This window comes from Chrysoperla carnea, chromosome 1 (genome assembly GCF_905475395.1).
Source record: "Chrysoperla carnea chromosome 1, inChrCarn1.1, whole genome shotgun sequence".
Taxonomy (NCBI): Eukaryota; Metazoa; Arthropoda; class Insecta; order Neuroptera; family Chrysopidae; genus Chrysoperla; species Chrysoperla carnea.
Genome location: NC_058337.1, coordinates 80932019 through 80959887, shown reverse-complemented (window position 1 = coordinate 80959887; position 27869 = coordinate 80932019). Strand labels below are relative to the sequence as shown.

General features: G+C 29.9%; 1 protein-coding gene across 1 annotated transcript; it reads left to right on the top strand.

The window, feature by feature from the left end:
* The first annotated feature begins 1574 nt into the window (after nt 1–1574).
* On the top strand, nt 1575–27869 carry LOC123291359 (cilia- and flagella-associated protein 206-like). Its single transcript, XM_044871623.1, has 17 exons — nt 1575–1842; nt 12050–12315; nt 12381–12621; nt 12744–12977; nt 13747–14161; nt 15804–16001; nt 16102–16168; nt 20714–21061; nt 21697–21874; nt 22925–23068; nt 23559–23703; nt 23809–23938; nt 25331–25609; nt 26377–26525; nt 26805–26903; nt 26972–27110; nt 27648–27869. Exons 1-17 carry the CDS (start codon nt 1575–1577, stop codon nt 27867–27869), a joined length of 3522 nt encoding a protein of 1173 aa, XP_044727558.1.

Below are 27869 nucleotides of genomic sequence, written 5' to 3'. Positions count from 1 at the left end.
GCAATGAAGGATAAGAATTTACTAAAAAAATATGTACAGAGTGCTTTAAAAAAAACAAACAAATTTGACCCCTGTTTGGCCATATGTGTCCCTGTAAAAACAAACTAAATAGGATATTTTTTTCAATCTCCCTAAAAATGAGCAGATATGAATTTTTCGTTTTTGATTTTCTATTTCGTTTTCGAAACATTAAGATGGCATACTATTTAATAATCATCCTGTATATACTGTATATCTATGAAGCTGACAGTAATTGCCTGTAACTCCAGACTCAGTTCCTTTCATGTTACTGAATTCGCTTGAACTGATTTTTTGAAACAAGTCCTGGTTGACTCATGTTGTATTAAATTTAGCTCTGTTATATCTTCCACTGCTGTTCTGATTTTCGCCATGTTAAGTTTAAAATTATATAATCGTATTTAGTGTTGAAGCTATAATGTTCACACGGTCTTTTGCAGCTCCTAGCCTTCCCTGTTTATTTATCGCCATGTTTCTTTACTCAACTCCGTGGTTGCAATTCAACATAGACTATTCCCATACCCATTTTAAAGTACTCCATAATTCGAAAGTTTCAAATTTTATTCGATGAAATACAAGCTATTGTTTTTTAGCTAAATAAGCCAAATGGATATTTGATATTTAACATTGAAGATATAATTGATGTAAGTAATAAGAGGATATTATTGATATCCGGTTTTATGTATTGAGAAATGTTTTTGTAGGGGTTTTAATTGCTTTTATATTAGATACTTGCTTGATACCCACCCGCATTGTTGTGCTTAAAAGTAAAGACCACCGCGTTATAGCCTTCACCTCCCTTGCTTTCTCCTTTCGACTTTTGTCCCCGTTTTACACCCCCTTAGTGTTAACGTTTCCTCCAAGTTTCAGGTCTCTACGATCATCGGTTTAGACTGTGTGTTGATCCGCCAATCAGTCATTCAGAACAAAGCATTTTATATGTATAGAGTATAAACTAGATGATTACTAAAAATAATGCATATCGAAAACTCAATCATCGGTTTAGAAGGCGAATATTTTTTATTGATTGTAATTTGTTTTAATCACGTTACTGAATGCTAAAAAAGTATCAATAATAATAGATTTCTTCATTTTCGTGTACCGTATATTACCGTATTATAATACCATTTTACCAGTGAAAGTTTAATAAAACAACACACACCAAATAATCCATACTACACCAAGCGAATACTACAAACATTAACCATACCAGTACACCTCTAAGTTAAAATATTAATTTAGCAGTCAAATGAATGAGATTAACATTATTTACTTTATTAAATTTATACAAAGAAGCGGTCTAAGCTAGCTAACCGTCCGTGTTGAGTACTATGCAAAACATTTTTGTTGTTGTCTGAGCCTGAACAACGATTAATTGTAAAAGTGGAAGAAAGTGGAATTTGTTTTTTATTAATTTAATTACAAGAGAATTTCTTTCACATTCCATAATACGATTTAAACTTGAATTAATAAAATAAAGTGATTTAATAAAAAATGTGATTTTAATACCAAAATTAAAAAATTTTAAGAAATATATACAGTTTTTTTTTCTAACAATGATATTTAATCGAATGTTTAATTTATGCCTGTTTACGGCATGTTTGAATTTACAATCGAACCTCAGTAATAGTGAAAATTTAATACGATCTCGTAGATTATCGGTAAAAGATCAGCCACAAACAACGACTACGGTACGAACTTTAACACAGGATGAATTTCGTACAACAATGCTTCGCGGGATTCGTGAGAGTTTGAAGCGAAATCGCATGATGCGAATGATTAATAAACATATATTGCAACCGGGTCGTAAGGAAATATGTTATGGTAAGTCTTAATTAATACGCATTTTTTTAATAAAATTGTTCATTATTGCGGATGTTTTCGAAATCAGGCCTTGTTTTTAAATTATTTATTTCCTGTAAATATAAAAAGTGTAGGTACCTACATAAGATCTTTGAGAGGTGAAATTTTAAAGATATTTGTTTTTATTTTCACTTAACTAATTCCTGTTTTTAAATGTAAGTAGGATCACGCCTTGCGATTCATTGACCCTACCTTAGAAATGGTTTTTTCATTTGTTGGCCAATTTTGGAAATTTAAAATAAAATTCAACAATCGATTTTTGGAAAAAGAAAGATTAGATTTAATCAACTCTTGGGTTTTTAATAGTCCTTAGTTATCGAGGAAAAAAAATTTTAAATCCGAATTTTTGAGATTTTTAAGTTAGATTAACTTTTTACTGGTTTTTTAAGTTTTACAATTTTTTTTTTTTTTTATTGAAAGGAATAAGTTGTTTATAACAATTAAACGACCTCTCGCATGGAGTTTCTGCCTTAAAAAAAATCGTAATCACTTGATCGTGATAAAAAATACAGAAACAATTTAGGTTCGTCTAAAACGAAAAATAGATATTTTTGGATGCCTGAAGTCAATAATTTTTTTTTGCATTTTGGCGGTAAAACGATTGTAAATAAACCACTTGCAAAAACGATTGCTTATTATTTGACTGATATTCTAGAATTTGTGCGTTTTTAATCATAATTCATATAAAAAAATAAAAGACCGGTTAAATGTAGGTCGAGCTATATTAGATCAATTTCAGTTTGTTTATAAAAACGTCAATGTTTATTTATTTAGTATTATTTCAAACAAAAGCCTGTATATAGGGTGAATCAGTTATAACGACGAAGTTGAAAAGTCCCAACTGAATTCCTATACAAACACATATATGAATGTATCAGCTATAACAATATCGGTTATTACGACATATCGGTTACAGCGACCAATATACGACCAACGCATGAACAAATATACTTTTCTTACATGTACATACTTTTCCAGTTAAACTAAAACAGCATCGTCATACTATTTTGAACACTAAACAATAAATTTAAACTTGAGTTTGAGCTTTGTTAACTTTATTTTGGACCTTATTAACTGATATATAGGCGATAGCGATCAATTGTTAGATGTTTTAGCCAACAATAACGACTGTCATGAGTACAACAACGAAGGAAAAATCCTTCGTAAATTTTAATTATACTATACTACTTCGTAATTATACTATAAATTTAGACCGTATAAGCAAATTTCATGTGGTTTCCAAGGTGGCAACGCCTCCGTTTTCTTTAATGTTTTTGAAACTACTACGAAAATCAATGTTAATTTGGAAATTTTTTCCTTAATCTTACAAACGAAAACAACTTTCTCAAACTATGAACTTTTGCTCCTAAAATCCGTAAAACTATCAAATTTTGAATTAAAGATCTAAAACTTTAAACTAAAAATGTGTTCTAACTAACGTTTTCTATTTTCTAAAACGGCAATTGGCAAGTAAAATTTACAAAATTTTAAAAACCGCCGACAAATTTTTTAACTCTCTATTAAATTAGTTTTTCCCTTAAAGCCTGAACCCATTTTGAAAATCATCGCAGTTGTTTGGGGTAAGGAACCCTAAACTCGCACTTGGTAGCTAAGAACACTCTCCATTGAATCACCTTTCAAAAGAAACAAAAAAAATACAAATCGGTTCATCCGTTTAGGAGCTTCGATGCCACAGAAAGACAGAAAGACACACACACACATAGCAGTCAAACTTATAACACTTCCTTTTCAGTTCGGTGTTTAAAAAGAGGAATCCATTGATGTTTCAGAATCTCTCTAAGAATCTATTGAGATCTATTTTGATTAGTTCACATATTAGTCATATTTTGATTAGATATTTAAATTGTACCTTTGGCAAAATTTTATAAAGTTATTTATTAATCATGCGTATATAATTGTTATAAATATAACAATTCATTTATTAAAAAACTCTTTATATTATCATATCTACTAAAATAATAAGTATAAAAAAAATGATTATATAAAAATTAATTTAGAATATAGAATGCGTAATAATAATTACATTTCAATTAATTAATTTATTATTTTTATTATAAAATTTATTCATGCAATAAATCTGCACGATTGTATTATTTAAATATTACCTACCTATATTGATTGATATATTATATAATTATTTTTTTGACTTTTTTATGCAATTAATTTTAGTATATATATATATATATATATATATATATATATATATATATATATATATAGATACCTGAAATGCAGTTTGGAGCTTATATCATTTTTTTAAGTAATTAATGTTTTAGAATATTCTGAATTAAGACTACCGTCAAAATCGGATATATCGGTGTACATTATATCCTAATAAAGTCGGTACAATATCAAAAATTTTTTGCTTTCGGATACGAAGTTTGTTGAAAAATGTAAAATTTGCTCAGGAGTGAAGTACCTTGATTTTTTACAAGATCGAAAATCTTAACTATGAAAAGTTGGTTTTAATTGAAAACTACGGTCGGATTACCAATATTATGCATCTATCATGAAAAACCAAAATTGTAACTAACTCTTCTAGATTAAATGTAGACGTATAGACAAATTGATACTACACAAAATTTGTCAGTGTATCCTAGGTTAAATGTCGATCTGTAGGGATAAATTATCAATGCTGATACAGAGAAGAGTTAGTAAAAATACGCCAAAATCTGTTTTTTCATTCTAAATGGTTAATATTGATTATATGACCGTAGTATTCAATTTAAAAAAAATTTGTATCGTAAGAGCTGCGTTAGCTAAGCGAATTCCCTCAGAGATAGAAAAAAATAACACATGTTTCTTAAAATCGAATATTGCTTTTTTAGAGTTTTCCAAGAATATTTATTTCGAAAACTAAACGATTAGATAAAAAATCAAAACCTTTCAAATACCAAAACTCTTTTAGATACAAAAGTTTTTTCAAAAGCAATTGCTCCATTTCCTTCGGCAATTTGCTAATAAAGGTGGGTTCTTTACTTTTGAGAATCGTATACAAATGCAAAAAATTGATAATTGATTATTTCTATTCTTCTAACAATTTTCGTTCTTAAAATATGCCAAAAACAACAGTTTCCATCCTTTAGTTAAATGACCGTCATTTTATAAAATAAACATATGAAAAAGTTTTTCTTATTTTGTTATTTGATAATGTCTCCAAAAACTTTGCATAACGGCGATCCTTTATTTATCCATGTCCATGGCTGTCAAAAGCACAAGTTGACCTTCAATATCAACAGTGCATATATACAATGGAAAAAATTTCAATTATTTAAACCAAAAAATTGATGAAATCAGGATACTCTGTAATTAAAAAAATTATTTAATTTATATAAATCTATAAAATAAACACTAACTTTCAATATTTTCAAGTGCCTACTACTTCATGTAACTACTTATGAACTTTAATAGTAGGACTCATTGAATCATTGAATAGTTATTACTTTATAGTTTTACAAAACGTTATTTTATTTATAAATTAGCATGCAATTATAATAATAAATATAATTTTTATTATATTAAATTTATTTTTTTTAACTTCCGCAGTTCGATCAATATTCTATATGTTAAATAATCTAAAAATAAAAAAAAATTGCGCGTTATTGATTTTTTGAAAAGTGAAAAAACTTTAACGCGTTGAAAAAGGGGATTTTAATGATCAAATTTTAATTTTAAAATAATTATAGTTTTGACCATTCCTTTGTATATAGCTCTCTGTATAAATGGTTTTGTTCGATATAACTATGTTCGATGTAAACTTGGATGCTTATTTGAATTGAGTAAAGAAATGTTCGATCATTGACATCGGTGAATAATTCCCCGACTTCAACAAATGCTGTTTAATGTATTTTCTTTTTCATTACCATATTAGTAGATTATAAAATTTATTACTTCATATTTACATTATATAACAAAAAAAAATGTGGTGTGAAACACACATATAACGTCTATACACAAAATAATTATATTTCTATATATCTATATCTCGTTCCAAATTATTTATTGATTTGAAATTTTCGCTTAACAGGCAAGTTTATTTTTATACTTGTTAAAATGATTTCTAATACCTATCTATAACTAATTAGAGGAACATTTTACTAACAATTCTGTAAAAATAAGGGAGAGGTCAGGCATAGTAGAATTAGCATAATATTTGTATCTTACATTTGTATATTTACAGGAAAATATTACGGTTAATCCAATGTGGCCCTTCCGACTCTACAGAAAAAAAAATTAACCTTGCTCTAATTGGTTTCAAGAAAATGGAGTCTAGGTCCCGGGATTAAGCACATAAATGAAAACTAGGGAAAAACAGATATCACAGTTGATAAATATAACCCGAATTTTTTAACTTTATGACGTCACCAGAATCCAAAAAATTTATTTTTGCTGTATCACATCCAAATTTTATTCAATTTTGATAAACCAAGTATGTAAACCTATTCAATTTGGGTCATACTTTTAAAATTTGTGACCGACACTAACCTAGCTCTAATGGGTTTCTAGAATGTGGAATCCTGGTCCACAATTCAGAATATCAGTGATAACTACCGAAAAACTGGCATCACAGCTGAGAAGAATGACCCAAAATTACTGGGTTTCAAAAAATATTCCATTTAGATTGCATCAAGTTTGCCTGCGTTATCAATAAAATCGGATTTTTTAACTTTATGACTTCACCAGAATCCAAAAAATTTAATTTTGCTCTATCACATCGAAATTTTATCCAATTTTGATAAACCAAGTATGTAATTCTACTACATTTGGGCCATACTTTTCAAATTTGTGATCAAAATTAACTTAGCTCTAATAGGTTTCCTGAATGTGTAATCCTGGTTACGTAATTGAGCCCGTAAGTGATAATTAGCGAAAAACTGGCATCCCAGCTGAAAAGAATGACTCAAAATTACTGAGTTTCAAAAAAAATTTAGATTGGATCAAGTTTGCCTGTATTATCAAAAAGTCGAATTTTTTTACTTCATGACGTCATCAGAATCCAAAAAATTTAATTTTGCTCTATCCAAATTTTATTCAATTTTGATAAAACAAGTATGTTATCCTACTAAATTTGGATCATACTTTTCAAACTTGTTATCAAAATTAACTTAGCTCTAATAGGTTTCCTGAATGTGTAGTCTTGGTCTCGAGATTCATTCACAGCTGATAAAAATAACCCAAAATTAATGGATTTCAAAAAAAATTACAATAAAATCGGAGCAAATTTGCTTGTGTTATCAAAAAAATTGAATTTTTTAACTTTATGACTTTATGTAAATTAATGAGCGCCTTTTACATGATTCTTCTCTAACTTTTTGTTGTACGTATAAAACATACGTTTTGTTTTTTCCTTTGCCACGCCATAGTTACGGACCTGGTAAACAATATCAATTTTGAGTGGTTAAAAGAGGGCAGGCGAACGAAAAGTTTTCTGATTTTATCTATACTCTACTAATAAATGCGAATTATTTTTTATAAAGTAAAGTTGGTAAATTTCGTCCTTTCGTTCTGCAACCAATTAAAATTTGTTTCAATATAGAGGAGGTTAACTTTCAAAAATTATAATTAAAATAAATTTATTAATATTTGTTAAATGTAACATCGCTCTAATTTTATGCTTAACAATCACACAAATTGCTTGATATAGATTAAATCTATGAATTAGAAGAAAGTATATTATTAGAATTAAATATCCTGCAACTTCCTATTTTAATAAAACCACCCACATTAAACATATAATAATAAAACAAACTTTCATTCAATGACTTCATTCAATTACTCTATAAACTCATGCATCACTTATAGTCCAGGAGCCAGCAATCCTGAAAGCTCCGTGATCACGGATTTTAATATTTTTATTAAAAAATAAAAGTAATTGTTCAGACGAACAAGATTTGCTTGGTCAGCGTGGATTTAATTAGCCGGAAATATTTAAAAAAAAACATTTATTATTAAATTTCCGGAAATTTTTTCCGTCATCACGGATTTTGATCAATCTTATAGAATTTTGTGCGAAATATTATAGTCAACAAGAAAAAACCCGGCCGACCAAAGATTTTTAGCCGGAAAGGTCCCGCATACTTATTTGAATGGTATGATAAGGGGTAAAATTTATCCATTATCACGGAAACCTTTTTTTTTTTTTTTTAATTGAAGCGTTTCAATGTTACATTTATTAATTTCTTGGTATGCGGGCTTACAAACGGCCGGAAGTATCGCGCATACCAAATTTTAACGTGTAAATGAGGATTATACTATTGAAGATTTTACTTACTTAAGGACAACTCTTTTAAGATCTTTTTTTTATCTCTGATTTCTTCCTTAAATTTTTAACTATTTATTCTATTAATTAACTCAAATAAGAGAAAAATGAGGAGGATTTTTATTCAACTTGATCATATAATAAATGAAGGTTCGGACGAAGAATATATTTTATACTAGTTTATTGATCAATAATCATCTACATCGTTATCATCGAAGTTATCATTTCTTTCTTCTTCTGATTCATCACTTTCTTCCTCATTCTGTTGGCAACTTAATATTTCTTCAACTTTTAACGGTGCTGATGGGCCAACGTACCACAATGGTTCAAGTTTACCAGATTCATTAACTTGCCACCCACATTCTGTTGGATCGTATAATATACAAGTAGGTTCAGTAGCATTTTGCCACATTGCCTTGACAAAAATGGTGCGTAATATTTTTTGCATTAAAGATTTCCAACATGGTGGAATATTACTTGAATTAAAATTTATCATACCTTTGTAAAATGCTTCTTTGTCGTTTGTACTGGCGAAAAATCTTAAAAATAACTCAAATCTTGCACCGTTTACATCATTATTTTTTAAGTTATATATTTCATTTGTGAATCGCTGTACTAAATCTGTCTTTTCTTTATTATTTATGTCTTCCGGATTCGTCAAATGCTCGAACATGTTCTGATATTCTTCATTTTCTAACAGTAGGTTGTAGGCTTTAATTTTTCCTTTACGGACAAAAGCTGCCGTATAAACACAACCTGTAAAAGCGTGGAAACCCGGTAAAGCTCGACAGACCGATGGACCTAGCTTCTCTGCGAGTTGTGTACAGTTAACATAATTGATTTCGTTATTAATTTTGGTTGTAATCCATATCTCTTGCTCTTTGAATTTATGTATGTTTCCAAGACAAATAATTAACACGTCGGTATCTAATGATTTTATAAGTATTTTTTGTTGAGGCAAACATTTGTTTAAGTGGAAAAATATTCTCGTATCAGCTTCTTCATGGTGACACATGTAATTTTCATCTAGTATTCTAGTTATCACCCCATCACTGTGAGTATATACAAAACACTTGTCTTCTACTGTTAAAAAAACTTTTTTGTCCTTAATAATTGAGCTACATGTATTATCCGTCCAATGATTATGTAAAAAGGTAACGATGGCGTCTTTGAATTTTGGATTATTCAAACTTTTATTAAAATCTGTAGGTCTGCTTTGTAACGACCCGGTAATAGCAAATGGTATCTCGTCTTCTTTACGAGTTGATCTTTCTGAATCTTTGATGGATGGTGATAGATATCTATCAAAAATTAAGTGAACTTCTGGAGCAGTGGTGTTACATATTTTTTTCAAAATAAATTCTGCGATCTTGCCGAAAGCCTGAGGCACAGCTGGTCCTAAATTGTGTAACAAATGAAAACCGTCGATTAATTCGATGTCTATGTCCCTTGGAACTGAAGTTTCTGTTGAAGATATTATTTTTTTAGCTAATGCTGATTTATTGGTTTTAAATAATTCTCCTGTAGGGTACGTTAATGCCGGTGGAAATGGTGATAATGGATATTTGAAACATGTCTCCATATCAATTTTTTTTCGAAGCGATATTCCCAATAATCGACCGAAAATATCGCGCTCCATTCTAATTGTGGTACGTTTGCCATCGTTTGAATTATGCGATTTTTTCAACGATTCGCTTGCAAAATTCAATATTTTATTTTTTTTTATGGTTCTTTCAAATCTACTCTCATCAACTGCACATTCTTCAATAAATGTACGTTTTTGTTCTCTACCTTTTTCTTGGACGTTTAATAAAAACTCACTTGTTTGATCAGAAACAGCTTTCCCAGTTGCAATATTAAATCAACTTTCTGGATCTATTTGTGGGCTAAAGGGATTCATAGATTTCCCTACAGCATCAGAAAAATCATTAAATGCCTTGCGATCTTTCACGATTCTATTTGCTTCTAATTCATGAGTGATGTCATCTGGTTGTGTGTAATGTATAGATTCTAATAATTGAGTAATTATTTTTGTTCTGATACTGTGACTTAGAGCCCATCGCTGTCTGGCCGAGATTGAGTTTGTAAAATGCGATATTCCGGTTAGAGTATTTGCAGCATCAGCATTGATGGTTTGCTCTAAAGTGAGATCAACAGGAGCTCTTGCCATATTCTTATTTGTTCGTTTTACTCCAAAAGCGCCTCGTAAAAAGTGTTGAAAGAGTGGACTATTGTTATCTCTCATATCGATTAAATTTTTGTGATACATCAATATCCATCGTGCATAATTTGCTTGATTAAATATAAAAAATAAATCAGCCAAGGAAGAAATCAGAGATAAAAAAAAGATCTTAAAAGAGTTGTCCTTAAGTAAGTAAAATCTTCAATAGTATAATCCTCATTTACACGTTAAAATTTGGTATGCGCGATACTTCCGGCCGTTTGTAAGCCCGCATACCAAGAAATTAATAAATGTAACATTGAAACGCTTCAATTAAAAAAAAAAAAAAAAGGTTTCCGTGATAATGGATAAATTTTACCCCTTATCATACCATTCAAATAAGTATGCGGGACCTTTCCGGCTAAAAATCTTTGGTCGGCCGGGTTTTTTCTTGTTGACTATAATATTTCGCACAAAATTCTATAAGATTGATCAAAATCCGTGATGACGGAAAAAATTTCCGGAAATTTAATAATAAATGTTTTTTTTTAAATATTTCCGGCTAATTAAATCCACGCTGACCAAGCAATCTTGTTCGTCTGAACAATTACTTTTATTTTTTAATAAAAATATTAAAATCCGTGATCACGGAGCTTTCAGGATTGCTGGCTCCTCGCCTATTAAAAGTGTTTTTTATATTATCTTTGACCATGTCCTGAATATTATCAATTTCGTTATAAACACTTGTAAATTAGCACTGATTTCAAAATTTGTCGATAATATTTCAAAATATACAAGTTAGAAGGTCATTTAGTCCATTTTTAACATACAATTATAACGTTGGTATAAAATTATGGTAATGTGCATGTCTTTCATACTTAAATGTTGGTTTTCTATTAAATGCATCTCTTCAAGGCCGTTCTTTGTATGTTAAAACTAAAAGTTTAACTACTCCATTAATTAACAATTAAAATATAATTATTTTAAAAGAGTTTTAAAATGTATACCATAGGCGCAATGTTTTTACCATTTCTGTAACTGTCAACTGCCTATAATAATTCATTAAGTATCTAGTAAATATCCAGATCAAATAAAGATCCAAAAATCTTAATCGACCCGTAATGGATTAATCAATTTGATAAACCGGACCATTTTGAAAAACGGATTTGATAAAAAAGAGATGCACGCAATTATTCAAATTGGAGTTTATCAGGCTGTTTCATTCTGCGACTAATTTGCACTCTCACGGGTAAACAGTGATATTTACGAAAAAATTTTTCTAACAAAACTACTATGTTGCCCAATTACGAACTGGACCTCACCTTTTATGTCCTGAGCACGCTATAGAAATTTAAGCTTGATATCTCTTTTCGTTTCTGAGTTATCGTGATGACAGACGGACAGACGACAGACAGACAGACAGCCAGACGAAAATGGATAATCAGGTGATTTTATGAACACCTATACCAATATTTTGTTAGTAGCATCAATTTTTTTAAGCGTTACAAACTTGGGGCTTAACTTATTAGTATACCTTGATATATTTCATATATACATGGTATAACAAAAAAGTCGATCGATTAGTAGACTCCAAGTAAAATTTGGTTTGAAAAACTGATATTAGCTTTGAGAAATTGCTACTATAATTTCATAAAATACAAAATATTTTGGGATCTTTTATCAAATTGGCAAATTAAAAATAGTTATGTGCGTTTTTTTCTTTACAGAAACGGTTGGATGCTTTGATTTACCACGAAAACATTTACCAATAATGAAAGCACCAGAAAGTCCATTAACATTAAATACAAAATTTTATTTATTTCGACGTGATATAAACTTTTCTACTCCAGAATTATTAGACTATGAAAATATTTCAACTGTGATCGAATCCAAATTCAATCCAAATAGGACAATTAAATTTTTAATTCACGGCTACATGAGTACATGGGATGAAGTTGGCGCTTTAACAGCTGTAAAAGCATATTTAAAAATTGTAAGATAAATGAAAGCAATTATGGAAGACTTGCTTAAGTTTGAATGAAAAATTTATTTTCATAGGATGATTATAACGTAGTATTGGTAGATTGGGCAAACGGTGCAAAAGGACCAAATTATCGGACAGCTGCAGCAAATACAGAAGTTGTTGGACGACAAGTTGGTGTACTTCTATTAAGTATGTTAAAATTGGGTGCTGATCCTAACCGCATACATTTGTTAGGATTTTCGTTAGGTGCTCATATTGCAGGAGTAGCGTCTGAAGTTTTAAAATTGAAAGGGAGTTTAATTGGACGTATTACAGGTAAGTTTATTTACGATAATTCTCTGAAATTGGTTCTCAGTTTTGCTGATATCATAGTCACATCATTATGTTGTGTGATATTTCCGTGTTCGATGATTAACTAAATTATATCTTTGAAATAGCTTTGGATCCAGCAAGTCCATTATTTAAGCATCATTTACTTCGAGACCAATCGAAAAAATTGGACATTACTGATGCAAGATTTGTGGATGTAATTCACACCGATGGTAGTCCAATTTGGACTGATGGTTTTGGTTTGTTGGAGCCTATAGGTCATGTTGACTTCTTTCCAAATGGTGGCCGAGAACAGTCCGGATGTAATGATGGGCGTGGATCTGTTGTTGTGGCACAGTTTGGTAAGAGAATAATAATCTGAACATTATTTTATTCAAAGATTATGTCACAATTTTAAAACTAACACTAGACCTATATAGGGGATCTTTAGTAATAATGTAAATTAACACTCTGCATACTTTTCTGTGGCCAGAGAGCGATCGCGATCAAGTGAAACGGCCGAATTTTCTGCACACATTCAAATGATGAACTAACATAGAATATCATAGCTTGATTATTTCTTACGACATGTGTGTATATATTAAATCCGTTAAATGAAATTTTTCGAACTTTTCTGTTAACTTAATTTTATTTCGAGTCGATTAGTGAAAATCCTATCTTTCTTGCATGTATAGAACAGAAAGTCGTTATTTTTCGGCTTTTGCGCGCTCTCTTAATAATTAACAATCAAGAACTTTAAATACAGTTAGATCAAAATTTTTGCGGGATGTTGTTGAATAAGCTTTACACTACAAATAAAATTTTTATATATATTAGTTTAATTTTCTGCACTCGTGCAGTGACATATTTAGCAAGCAATACTCGAGCAATGGCGATTGTCGATTCAGATTTATTTTCAGTGCAGATTATGTGCACGGAATTATGTCAGAAACTCGTACGAGTCATGTATGATGTCCTTTTTGCATACACTTTTTTACACTCGATATAGCATAGATAGAAAGAGATAGATTTCAAGACTGTGTCATCTTTTTAACGAATTTTTCAGAAAATTTTTCTAGTAAAGTAAGTTTTCTTTTTATTTTCTAAACTAATAAGTATGTTTTGTTACAGAACCATTAAACCGTGATCTCGCATGCAGTCACATACGTGCATGGCAATATTATTTAGAAAGTTTGCTAACAAAAGCATATAATCCAGAAAATGGATGTAAATTTATTGCATATCCATGCGCAACTGGTTTAGTTGGATTTACATATGGTCGATGTTTTCCAGTGAATTTATTCAACAATAATAATAGAACATTAGTTTTAGATAGTAATTATCGTAGTGATTTTGGTTATTTGGGTGAAGATGTTAAAGGCTATGGACCAATGTATTTAGTGACACAAAATCATAAACCATTTTGTGGTACACAATTACAAGCTGTGATCCGTGTGTCACAGAAAACACAACAAACACGTGGTATATTACAATTGCAAATTAAATATGATAATAATCAAACAACTAATTTCCAAATTAAATGCGAGTAAGTAATTAAATTGCCTAATTTTCGAGGTCAAAATTTCTCGGTAGTTGAAGTACATTATCAAAACATTAAAGTGTATATTAATAATGGATATGTGGATAATAGCTTAATCATTGTTATCATATTCAGTTGGCAAAGTTTGAAAATTTTAGCTTGGATATACAGGGTGGGTCATATACATATTTTAATCTATATACACTTAGATATATCGTTTTGTAGTTAACCAATTAAAAAATTACTTAAATAAAAGTTGCAGAGTTTGATGGAGGACATCATGTTCTGACATCAGATTGGGCCTAGTTCTCCGAGTTTCTTTAATAGCTAATTAAGGTCTTAAAAGGTAAGAGATAAAATAAAACTTTAAATTACAAAGTTGATTCTCGTAAACACTAAAAATTTTTGTTTTAAACATTTTTTCGAAAAACATTTCGGAGGAAATGCAATTTAAAAATATGTCATTATTGCACTTAATCGAAGGAAAACACTCTAATTATGGAAAAATGCTTTAGTCAAAAGTTGTCAAGGGCAATATAGGACATTCTCCTCTGCCCATTACTTTGACCTACTATTATAAACTTTAAGCGTATTTTCTTTCGATTAAATGCAATAGTGACATATTTTTAAGTCGCATTTCCTCCGAAAGCTAACGATTTTCGAAAAAGAAGTTTAAACAAAAATGGTTAGTTTTTTATGAGGATCAACTTTCTAATTTAAAGTGTTATTCTATCTCTTACAAAAAAATTGGCGGATTAGTTTGATAGTCTAGTAGTGGCAGTTAGTGCTGCGAATTCAGATGTGTACTTACCACGATTGTACCAGTTTGTTCTCAGAGCAATCTATTTATATACACAACCACCTAGTTTGAGAATACAAGGACTAAATTTTAGTGAATTTCGTGTATAACCTAGCGTACAAGTACATTGCAATTGATTATTTCTTTGGAAACAAGAATACAGTACTTCAGAGGAGCAAGGAATTTATTTTGAAACAATACCTCATTACTACTCTTTTTGGATTAAAATATACTGAGCCAAAGTATTAAAGAAAAATTTTTTTAACACACAATTTTACCAAAATTTCAAACTTATCTCTGCGAAAAATCATCGAATTTGGAACAACTACTTATAGCTCGTTTGAAAACTTGTATTTTCTAGTTTTTACGCTTTGCACGGAGGGTGGAAATGATGAGAAATGTTCGCTTTCAACCCTCCTTGAGTAATAGATTCCACAACTAGAAAGTACAAGTTTTTTAATAAACATGGTAAGACTTTAGATAATTTCATTCTTATAAAATGAGGGCCAGGTGATAAAACACCTAAAATATGCAAAGGCTTACAAGAAGGCAGTTTCTGTTTTCGAATGATATCAGAAAAATTTCAGTGGGATGATTATTTCAAATGATAAGGATTTTAAATTCAAAAGTGTCAATTTTGTTTGAAAAGCGAATATCTTGGTCCAAAAAACTCAAAAACCCAAACTTTCGAGTGGTTTTAAATTTGTTGTAAAATAATTAATACTTTGATTTAGTATATTTATATATTTGAGGAAAATTTTAATAAAATTCATTTCAAAATAAATTCAGTCTAATTATAAATTAGTTAAATTCTATTAAATCTTTGATAATATTAAGAAATTTTTTTAGACTTTTGGATATAATACCCGTTGGCCATAACATGCATGGTTTATCAGCAGCGGAATATAATTCATTGAATACAAATATAACAAAGATGATTGCAAATTTATCGTATCAAAGTTTAGCATTCCAATCACCGCACAATGTTACAATTAGCCCAAAATTATTTTTAGATAAAATTCAAGTGAGAGATATGTTTGGCAATAGGTAAGTGTCTACCCAAAATAATTACTTTGTTTATAAATATTTTGAAATAATTATAATTTTAAATTGAATTATTATGGTTTGTTTGTTGTTTTTTATTTAGTTGGCAATTCTGCGGTTTAGAAACTGAAGTAGTTGACAAACATGGTGAATTTTTTGAAACATTAACTGTGGAACTAAATAAAAAAATATGTTAATAATTTTATTTAAATTATTATTTTTTCACACAACATTACTTGAAAAAATTTTATTTCCTACGATATATGTTAAGTCTCATGTTAGAGAGTTTTTCATTTCATTTTTCACATGTAAAAAAAGCCGTAACATTGAAGAAAATTCGTTTATTGAACGGAAATTAAATATTATCGACAACAGTGCTGGCAAAGTCGACTAGTATCCTAGCCTGGTTACACAATTTGCTGGTTTGCCAGAAGTGTGACCATCGCTAAAACTAAATGAATTTGAACGTCCAATAAGAAATTTAAAATTTAGATAGGTACAATTAGGATGAAATTTAATAGATTGGTCGAAAAGTAGATCGATATCGAGACTCTAATCACGTCATTTGGGATTCCTTTAAAACACATTTTTATCCTACTCAGATAATCCTTATTTATGTAAATTGAATTTGATTGCCGTCTGTACAAATGATAAAGAATACAAGACTCAAACAAAAACTGATAAATGACGTTTGCATTTTTATATATTTAGAGGTGAGATAGGCTATTACACAGTAGATAAGTTTTCTGATTTCTTTTAAAATCAGTTACTTTCAGTATTCTGTTGATATAAATGACGGTCAAATTGGTCAAGTACTCGCTTGTTATGATTTTGACCAGAAAAAGCGAAAAACCATTTTTCCCTCTTTCCCTATTTCATCCGTGTATCTCGACTCATGTTTAATTTCTGTTTCAAATAATTTTCTTATTTTCATAATATTTTCCAACCATTCCAGTGCTTCTTTTCATTAGAAATTAGTTATTTTCGCGGGGAAAATATTTCCACTCTACCATGTAACTTAACATGCAAATTTGATTAGTTTTTCTTATAGAATCACGTCAAATATTGTGTAGAATTGGTACAAATTCGATTGAGTGGGTACACTTTTGTAAATAGTATTATAAGTGTGTGTTCTAAAATGCAATCCAGCACGCTGACAAGCTTAAGGTACCATGAATGTTAAACAATTGAAGTTCAGCATTCCCATTCTGTCAACACGTTGAATTAATTTTAGAACACATTCTGTATATTAAGCTACGGGCAGACTCAATAGTGAACATCACACAACGACGAATGTAGGCAGGTATCAAACAGACGTATTATACAGTGTGTCGCATTTAAGATGAAGACACCCTCATAATTTTGTTTTATGGGAATATTGATTTAAAATTTTGTCATACAGGGTGGTGGGTAAAAATATTCTAAGCAACTTTTTCTCATAATTTTTTTTCGATATCTCTAACCATCTCTAACGCTAAGCAAAATATTAAGAATTGGCCCTATTTGTCAATTTATAGTAGGCTGAGTTTAAATTGCCGATTTCGGTTAAGAATCTTAAAAAATAGGACCCATAATTGTGCAAAATTTCAAATCGATATTCGTATAAATAACGAAAATATGAGGGTGTCTTCATCTTAAATGCTACACACTGTATGAATGAATGGATTGTATTCATTTTTCTTATGTTTCCTCTATTGTTCGTTGTTGTGTGATATTCACTGTTCAGGCTGGCCGCATCTTTACGTTTGACTTTTATAATTTTAGATTTACGATTTTAGAGTTGTCGTTTCTAAATAAATGCAATAAAAATTCAGGGAAATTGGGTGATTTCATGATGGTTTGCGTGTTCTTAATCTAATTTTTGAACCATATACATATACAAGGTGTTCTATTATTGACTGTAGAACTATTACCTCCTGAAAACGCTGAGAAAAAAAGAAGAAAATGTTCTTTACCAAATTTGGATCTGAGGCCTAATTTACGAGATAATTATCCTACTCTTATTATGATAGATTAGTAAAAAAATACATTCCTCAAAATCAAATTCATCCAATAAAACACTACTAAAACAGAGGATGTGTTTTTTTTTTTTTCTCAACTTTTTCAGGAGTCAATAGTTCTGCAGTCAAGAATAGAACATCCTGTATATATGCATTTAAATACGTATAAAACTAACGCAATATTTTAATAAATTGTTTCAAGATTTATTTGAGAACATCAAAAGGTTGAATTTGAAAAAATCCGTCTTCCTATCGTAGATATAGTAATTTACCTTTTTAAAATATTAACGCATAAAATGAGCTGTCTAAAAACGTACATGTCCGTGGCCTTTCTGTAAATTTGGCTTTTCCATTAACACACTCACATTTCATTCTAACTATTAAAAAGTATACGTTATTCATATAAGTATATAACGAGTACTAAACTCATTTATATTTAATGAAGCGACCAAATTCGCCTTTGTGTCTGGCCGCAGGATTATACTTAGATCGAGCCGACAATTAGTTACTGCCTGTTGACTTTATTTGCGTGAAATATCAAAGAAATTACGTACAAGTCGCCAAAATCCTGAATTTTTTTCGAATTTACTTAGTTTAGAAACACAGTGTAAATAAGTTATGACCAGATTTTAAGATAATTAAAAGTTTATATTTTGTTCTTTATTTTTAATAAACTTTTTTTATTTGTTATTAATTTTTATTTGCCTTTTAATTATATTCTTAAAAATCCTACAAAGAGTCCTCACGAACTGATAATTTGATTTTGAGATGAGGCTTGGATAGTTAAATGGAATTGCATTCCTTTCTAATGGTAATTGAAAATGTAAAAACACAACAACTAAATATGCTTGGGCTTGCCTTTTTGGCTACAAAATAATATCAAAATTTTTCCAGGATCATAAAAAAAACTGGAGACATAAATAACAAATGAATAAAAAAATGAAAACTAACAATGGACTAAGTTAATTGTTGAAATACCATGTATAGACAATGTTGATTACGCAATCATTTGTTTTTTTACGTTATGTATATAAGTTAAGAAAGATATCCATTCTTAGATAACAAGATATGCATACATATCACACACACATTACCTTCACGGGTAAACATGTGATGTTTATGAAAAAAATTTTGAAACAAAAGTTGTTCATTATTTTATATGGAACATTTTTTATATTTAAACTTGTGTTCTACTTCTAACTGTTTACAAGATGGGTCCTACAGACCCAAGACCTTGACCTATGCTGCTCATTTACGAACTAAACCACACTTTTACGTTTTGAGTGCGCTATAAAAATTTCAGCTTGACATTTTTTGTCGTTTTTGAGTTATTGTGTTGTCGGACGAACGGACAGACATTCAAGCAGGCAACTGGGAATAGATTTTATGATCACCTATACCAAAATTTTGCTCGTAGCATCAATATTTTTAAGCGTTACAAAATTGGGACTAAACTTAGTATACCATGACGTATTTCATCTATGCATGGTATAAAAAGCCACATTTAAATGGTGACGTTAGGGCTAAATTGGTTTGAGACTACAGTGGAACTTGTCTGTTGCTACTATTCTTTAGCCGATGGGTTTTTGTAATAAAACCAACAGTATGTACAGGAATAAACTTTGCAAAGGAAAAAAAGGTCTTGCTTAAAACGATTAGGTACTCGGCTTTTATGTAGGTATGCATATGTAAGCCGATCTAGAGGACTCATAAAAGAAATTATACACGATTATCATGGAACCACAGATTATAGTTTTTAATTTAAAAAAATTATAATCTGTGCATGTAACCGCATAACGCCTGCAACCTGTTATAATATTATTGTCAATAAATTTTACCAAACAAAACAATTGATTTTTGTATTTTGACATTTATATATAAACACTTTTACTAATTTTATCGATTATACAAAATAAAATGTCTACGTCGACACAAATTACACTCACAATTAATGAAGATGACAAGCAAGAAGTGGACAACTTTTTCACAAAAATTAAAGAAGTCGATAATGTAACAAAAAATATCATACTTGAAATAATTCGTGAATATGGGCATGGAGTCAAAAATGTTCATTTATCGGAAAATTTTGTTACTTATTTTGTAAGTGTATAAATATGAACAGGACACACATATTAGGTATTATCATGCACTTAGTTCGATGCACTTTTGAAACACATTTCTTAGATGTATGAATTTTTGAGAAACTTAGCCAAGAGGAAAATTATTTATTTATATAATTAAGATACTGGCTTTTTCCGAAAAATAAATTTAACATTTAATTGTTTTATTTATTTATAAAATTAAGATACTTTTTCCGAAAAATAAATTAAACAAAAAATTTAATTTTTCATATAATTTTTGAAAAAAAAATCAAGTTGATGAACAAGTCCCATCCCAAATAGACTTCAAATTTCGTTTTCCTATAAGAATGTCCAGGTATGAGACGTTTTCCAGAAAGAGGGATTGTATATGTGTATACATGAACCCAGCCGGTCAGACTCATCACTTGAAGTTGTACACATACAATACCATTCACACACAGTAACACATAACCATAACACACAGTACACATTCTCTCTTTGTTTTATACATAAGAACGTCCATAAAAACTCTTCTTACTTCATATATTTTATATGGCTAACGATATAGCTTACAATCGGTATATTTTATCTCTTACACCGCTTAAACTATTAAAAAGTTAAAATTATATTTTAGGTAAAATTGGCATCTTTAGATCCAAAATGGGGTCTTGCCCCAGAACGAAGTATGTCACGTGTTGAAGTGACACGTTTTGTTCAATATTGTGGTGAAAAATTAAGTGATTTGAAATGTTTGTCAATTATATGTTTAAAAATTCAATTATATTTTAACACAACATTTAATGGACGTAAAATAATTATACGTCAAACTCGCGATAGACAAGAACATCATTTGGGACCCCTCGAGGAAGACTTAAAATTTGCATTGTATGATACAGATGATGTGAAACTCACAAATCTATACAATAAAATTATTTGTTATATTACATTAAAAGCAGGACTTGGTAATCCTATGATTCAAGCGGTAAGATAAAGTGTATAACTATATATAGATATATTCGGAATATTTTTTAAAATCTCCCTTCTCGAAATTTTTGTTGAATAGATAGATTTTGACCAAATTCTTATTAGCTTTTATTACTTATTACTTTTATTTTTTACTTTTATTACTTATCTGCAGTGTATTGTACTAATATTAATACACAATTTAATCCCCACCGTGTGTATAGTTTGATACCTCCTACATCTAAGGGTCTCTGTATTGGAAAATAATTTAATAAATATGTAATATTTTGTTGTTGTCTTTATTTATAACGAAATAGTTTTTTAGTATTGCCTACCCAAGCAGATCAATTTACAATTACATTAATGTTTTATGATAGTCCTCTTTATATTCTAAAGTGACACCTATTACGTTTAATGAGTTTGATTGTTCTGTGAATGCATAAATCCTTCTATTTTTCCCATAGTCACATCTCCCGAATTAAGCCTCAAATCGAAATTTGGTAAAGACCTTTTCCATTTGTCTTGATAAGCTTAATTTACTGGTATGATTTTCTGCTATCAATATGAGAACCCCCTGTATACTTATCAAAGATTTGTTTCCATTCTGTATCATGGCAAAGAATTGTTTGCGAACATATTAATTTTTTTTAATAGGTACAAAAAGAAGTGTTTCTAGCATTACATTCAGTATTCCCAAAATCAGAGCTACGCTACTTTGCAAAATTGTCAATAAAGGATAAAATAAAAAATTTAGAAGAATTAACATATATAGTGGCTGGTATTCGATTATTTAATCGTGATTGCGGAACTGGTGGAGAAGAAATTGATGATGGTATTTGTTTACGATTAAAGACAACTTTCTCCTACAACACGGTTCCTGGAAATTACCTTGTTTCCTAAAGTCGGTTAATATAAAAAGGACTAGAAATAAATGTATCTAAACTAGAATATGTATAAAAGCACAAATGAGAATCTCGATTACAGGACTTGATAAAGTCCTGTAATCGAGATTAGGAATCTATTTTGATTTTACGCAGTTTTCTACAAAAAAAAGTTTAAAGGGTCTCCAACTCATGGAATCAAGTAGTCTTTGATATGTATATAAAAAATTGTAAAAGATGTCTTAATGCTTTGGGTTTTTGAAATATTTGGGGTAAGTCACCGCGCAGATATCCATTGAAATTTCTTCAAAGTTTTACTCTTTTTATGCACTTTGGTCACATGTCGTCGCTCGTACATGCCCGTTCATGCTACCGGCCTGCTTTGTGCCCTCTTAGGTTTTTGATATACTAATCAGAAACTATCAAAGCTTCGTTGTTTTGCTTATTGACTTTAGCTTTCAATTTAAAAGAAGTTATTAGAATTAAGTTGTATAAAATTAATACTCACTTTGCTCTCAAGAGGAGCTCTTCTCCGTGGCGAAATGTTGCCTTCCGATTTTTGCCATAAGTTTCAAGGGATTTCACGTCGAATGAAAAAAATTTCTAGCATGTTTTTAAGTAAAAATGGTAGTATTGACGAGGGGTTGGCCCATTTTCGGGGGAGGGGGACTAAACCATGTGGTGCGATGTAAATATACAATTTTATCGAATTATCTTGTTAATATAACCGCATCTTTCTAAGATGAGTAGAGCTGAGAATTCGTTCATTTTCAGGGTGAGGGGATAATGTGTTATGCATTTGCTATGAGTCAGTTAATTAGCCAATAAGCTTCCCAAAGTGCTGTATATATAAGAAGTACTTTTTATAGGTATTTTCGGTATTTCCAAGAGAATAATGCCGGGTTCAAATAATACGCAAAATCGTGTTGTATGGAATTCTCTTAAAAAAATTATATAATTATATCTTTTCATATCAAATCAATATCAGTTCATTTTTATAGTACCAAAACATTTAACAGAATCAATTGAATACGTCATGGATATTTTAAGTTTAAAATTGAAACAGATTATGGAACATGTATTTTTTTTGACGACAGTACTGGACTACGCAGATGCTGACACGGATAGTGATATTCATACAGGAGGTAAGAAGACAGGTACTGTCGAAAATGAAGCATTTAAGGTTGCAACTCTAAAGAACAATATGATTTTTTATGGAACACAGCTCAAAATCTTCGTATGAGTATTTGTGGAACAAAGTTTAAATCCAAATTTATTTCTCATTTTTGTAAAAAATTATAATAGAAAAAGCTATTGTAATCGAGCTAAAAGAAAACATTTTAATTTTAAAGATAGACAAATTTTTGCACGGTCGCTCAATTGTGGATGTCACAATTTAAGTATATTTTAATTTGATATGTAAAAATTAGTTTAGAAGCGTGTAGATATCAATTTGTTGAGGAAAATTCGTTCCAAAACATGTAAAATGAGAATAATAGGCTCTTTTTTGCAATGTATTTTTTTTTAATTCAAAATTATTTGGAGCTCGAATCGAACGTTAATGATAAGGATATAAACTTTTGTGGTGGTTTTAATTACAATTCAAGCAATTTTTCTTTGTATATTTAATTTTAGAAAGTGGACATAAAAACGTGATGAAAACAAAAATTCAAGATTCTGATGGGAATGAAGTTTCATACCAGGGTTCTTCTAGAAACAGTTACATCGAACTTGTTAAAAGCTGCCTCATTTTGTACCGACAGTATGAAGTCTATATAAGGTAACAAATTTTACTTCTACGAAGCTTAAAAGAGTGTATCATGGAAATAAACTTCAAGATAATTTATGTCGAATTCATTGATCACTATCATTTGTATCACTACAGGCGGCTTAAATTAGAAACAGAAGAAGTTCAACAGCATGCCATACAATTAATAAATAATCTACAAAAGAAGTTAGAAAAATTACATGCAGTTGTCAAATTTCGTACAGCAATTCCCACATCAGAAGTATTCGTAAGTATGATAAACAATATACCTACTAACTGTATTTCGTACCAAAACCTAATACCGGTGGAGAGCTTAAAACTATAACAGCTTCAAATTTTTTTTATCGTCGATTTGTATACAAGATATTTTATCCGGAACATTTCTTTGTTAGACGATTAGTTAAGGCAGAAATCGAATGCAACATTCTACCTATAAAGTAACGGAATAGATGGATATTTTGTTAAGTGAGACTTTATCAGCTATTATAAGCTCAGTGGCGGATTTAGAGATTTGCCGCCCGTAGGCTATTCAATTTTTGCCGCCTCTAAATTTTGATATCTTAGTTCACAATGCCTTAGGCGCGAAGCGCGTAGGTATGCTCGACTCTTGCCTAAAAATCTAAATCCGATGTTTTCTCACATTAAACCGTGTCTAACAAATACGATGTACATGTATATTATTTAAAAAGCAACTTATCAAAAAGAAAAATAATCGCTGAGCTCATAAAAATTATTTGTATTTTCTAAAAAAGTTGGCTTTGTGAAAAAGTTAACAAATGTAAACATTCAATTTAAATAATTCGTGTACGACATAAGCGCTTAAGGCATGATCATTTGGATTTTCCAAACTTTTTCTTACTACAAATAAAATAATTAACTGATAAAATGTATCCATTTTCTAATCCGCAAATTGTCTAACTTCATATTTAGTAGAGGGAATTTTTTTATTGTCATGTTGCAATCGTTCAAATATCAGTTATTCGATTTATTTAAACAAAAAGACTATACTTATTCTGAATCTCTATAAGATATCGAACTAGTTTTTTATTTAATAAAAATTAGTCAGTATTTTTTACGCATAAAGAAATAACTTTCTGGAATAGAATTTGACAATTTGCAAACTTGCTGCAGCAATCATGATTAGACCATCGATATTGTATCAAGATTGAATTGTGTAAGGAGATCTCATAATTATTAGGTACACGGAGAAAAAATTATAGTAATTATCAGTGAAGAAAATATGTAAAAATAACTAAATTTCGACTATAATATGGAATCGCTATTGCGATATTCTAAAAATTCATGATCATTACATTATAATCAAAAGCGTAGGACTATATTTCGATTTTTGTTGAATATTTGAATTCCTCTATAATTTTTGAAATTCGTATTTTGTGTGTGTATTATAATTTTTTCTAAATTTTGTCAATCGAAATAAAAAATTTATGAACTAAATTTGCCGCCCTAGGCTCCAGCCTACTCAGCCTGCTGGTAAATCCGCCACTGTATAAGCTACGGAAATCTATCACTTGTGGCTTTAAGTGATAAGAAATTTTTGGTTTGTGGGTGGTATCTTAGTTATTGGTTTTATAGTGGTATTGTTACTCTATTCGAATGCATTTCTTTTAATTTTTTACAGCCAATATTTATGAAAATAGCGGAGACATGGTTTCTACTTCAAGACGAAGTAATTGTATTACATAATGTTAAGACCATTGCAGAAAAATTACATTCATTAACCAGAGATGCAAGTTATGATAACGTCATTGGTCAACAAATATTGAATGGTCGTAAAATTATCACAGATGCTCAACGGCTTCAGCCCATAGACAACATGCTTCAAGTCCCAAAACTTCATGAATCATGTGAAATAATTATGCCTACAAATCTTGATAACTTCCGCAAATTACCCATTCAGGTAAGAGTGCATTAGTGTAGATATACATATTATCGGTTTAAAAATGTCATTAAAGTTAAGTAGCAATCAAATGCCAAATAAGACAACTCTCCTCTAAATCTAGGTGTAAATTTCATTAAAAAAACTTTATAAGAAAAAATTATACAAGTTACCCTTCAAAAAATTACCTACAATTATATTGTTTTTAAAACATTTTTCACAAATCAAAAGTTTTTTCAGCTGCAGAAATCATGTTTTTCGTACCTACACAATTTTTTAGCATATTTACTTATGAAAAAGAAACTTTTCTCTTTTTAACAATTGAAATTTACAAAATTTAAAAAACCTCCGGCAAATTTTTCGGATACGGAACCCTAAACTCATACCTGAAACATATATAAGAACACTTTCCATTAAATTAATTTTTTCCTTAAAGCATTTTGAAGATCGTCGCCAATTTTTTTTTCCCGAATACGGAACTCTAAACTCGCACTTGAAACATAGCTAAGAACACTCTCCGCTAAATTAATTTTCAAATGAAACCAAAAAAATTAAAATTGGTTCATCCGTTTAGGCGCTACGATGACACAGACAGACACACACACACACACACATAGCGGTCAAACTTATAGCACACTTTTTTTTAGTTCGGAGGTTAAAAATAAAAATCCATCAAAAAATGGTGTTAATTTCATCCATCAAAATATTGCCTTGCATTTTTTTTTTTTAGTTAATTTAACAATGTATTGGCAAAATTTCCAATAATTTAAAATTGATATTTATTTCAGTTTTTAGGATTTTGTCCAGTACAGCTTGTGGAATTAAAAGGAGGATTGTTTCCAGGAAATCCAACTAATGGCGTTATTGTATGGAAAAATATGTATTTTGCATGTAGCTCTGTTGAAAGGTCAATCATATTTCAACATCATCCTGACATGTACGACTTGAATAATATTTCAGGATAGAGTCAGTAACAAAAACGTGTGTACTTACCTAAAGGAGTCAACTAATTTCAAATTAGTGTCCGTGTTTCTCTAAAGACAAATCAGTTTGAAAATTTTTAGTCTTGTTAAATATACCATTCACTTGATAAACTGTTTCTATATTTTCATGATGCGTGCTACTGTATACTTAAACATAAAAGTTTGTGCTGACTTTATCCTATCACTTTATTTCCGATTTCTTTAAATATAAATTTATTCTAGAAAATTTTTAGTATTTATGAAAAATGCTTAGAATTAGCCAGAAATAACTTAGAATTAATATTCTTGCTACAATTGTATGATCAATTATGGTCGTTACGGACTGTTGGAAAGTAAGTATGTATATAGTGAAAATGATTTACAAAAAATCGCAACTAATTGCCATTTTATTAATTTTTAGAATTTATGTCAAATCAATACCCGTTGTAATAAAGTATGGTATCGGAATTCAAACCGAAACACATCCATATCCAGAAGGAGCAATTGTTCCCGATTACAAATGGAATGTCTGGGATTTGAAGCGTCAAGCGATTTTATTTGTAAGTCGACTCTGAAAAATTTTGTTTGTATGGGTATAAAGTTTGTAATTACTGTATTCAGACATTACAAAAGAGTACATGCAATGTTAAAATAATGACTTCTTCTCGACAATACACTTAAAGCCGAATATTTTTCGAGATACAGGATGTTGGAAAAAAAGGATGGAAGATAAAAAATTTGATTCTGATTAACTAATTTGCTCGCGTCTCACGTTTTTTTGTGGTAGCCGTAACTATATAGTTTAATTTGTGAATTACCGGCTCTTCGATCACATCTAGCCTGGGAGTCGGTTCCTCTTAATTCCGCACCCCAAAAAATTAAAATTCACCAATTTTAACAATTAAATTATTATTAATAACTTTTATTTTTATTACTTTATCGAAAAAAAGATTACAGATTCGCACTCGGCCATAAAAAATCTTCAGAAAACATTGCATCATCTCATCCCACTTTTACTTCTTACATAAATACTCGCAGAAATTAAATTATAATAATTGTACGACAAATAAGTACTCATTGTTGATTATTCTTTTCAGTCAAATTTGAAAAATAGCCTTACGAAATCAGTCCAAACATATAAATCAAACTATCGCGCTCCAATGTCCGTCCAAGCAAATGTACCAAAGGATCAATCTACCCAATCTATGGAAGATGCGTATACGAATGTACCGACATTACAAAATTATATTTTTGGGTTGCGTGGGAGGAAAACTAATGATCAACATGTTATTGAACTAACACGTCCAGTCGATGAATGA

Bases quoted from the DNA above. Each gene is read 5' to 3' on its own strand.
- LOC123291359 (XM_044871623.1), top strand. From the start codon at position 1,575: ATGATATTTAATCGAATGTTTAATTTATGCCTGTTTACGGCATGTTTG. The intron at 1,843-12,049 runs GTAAGTCTTAAT...TTTTCTTTACAG, and splicing joins TCGTAAGGAAATATGTTATG to AAACGGTTGGATGCTTTGAT. The intron at 12,316-12,380 runs GTAAGATAAATG...TTATTTTCATAG, and splicing joins TAAAAGCATATTTAAAAATT to GATGATTATAACGTAGTATT.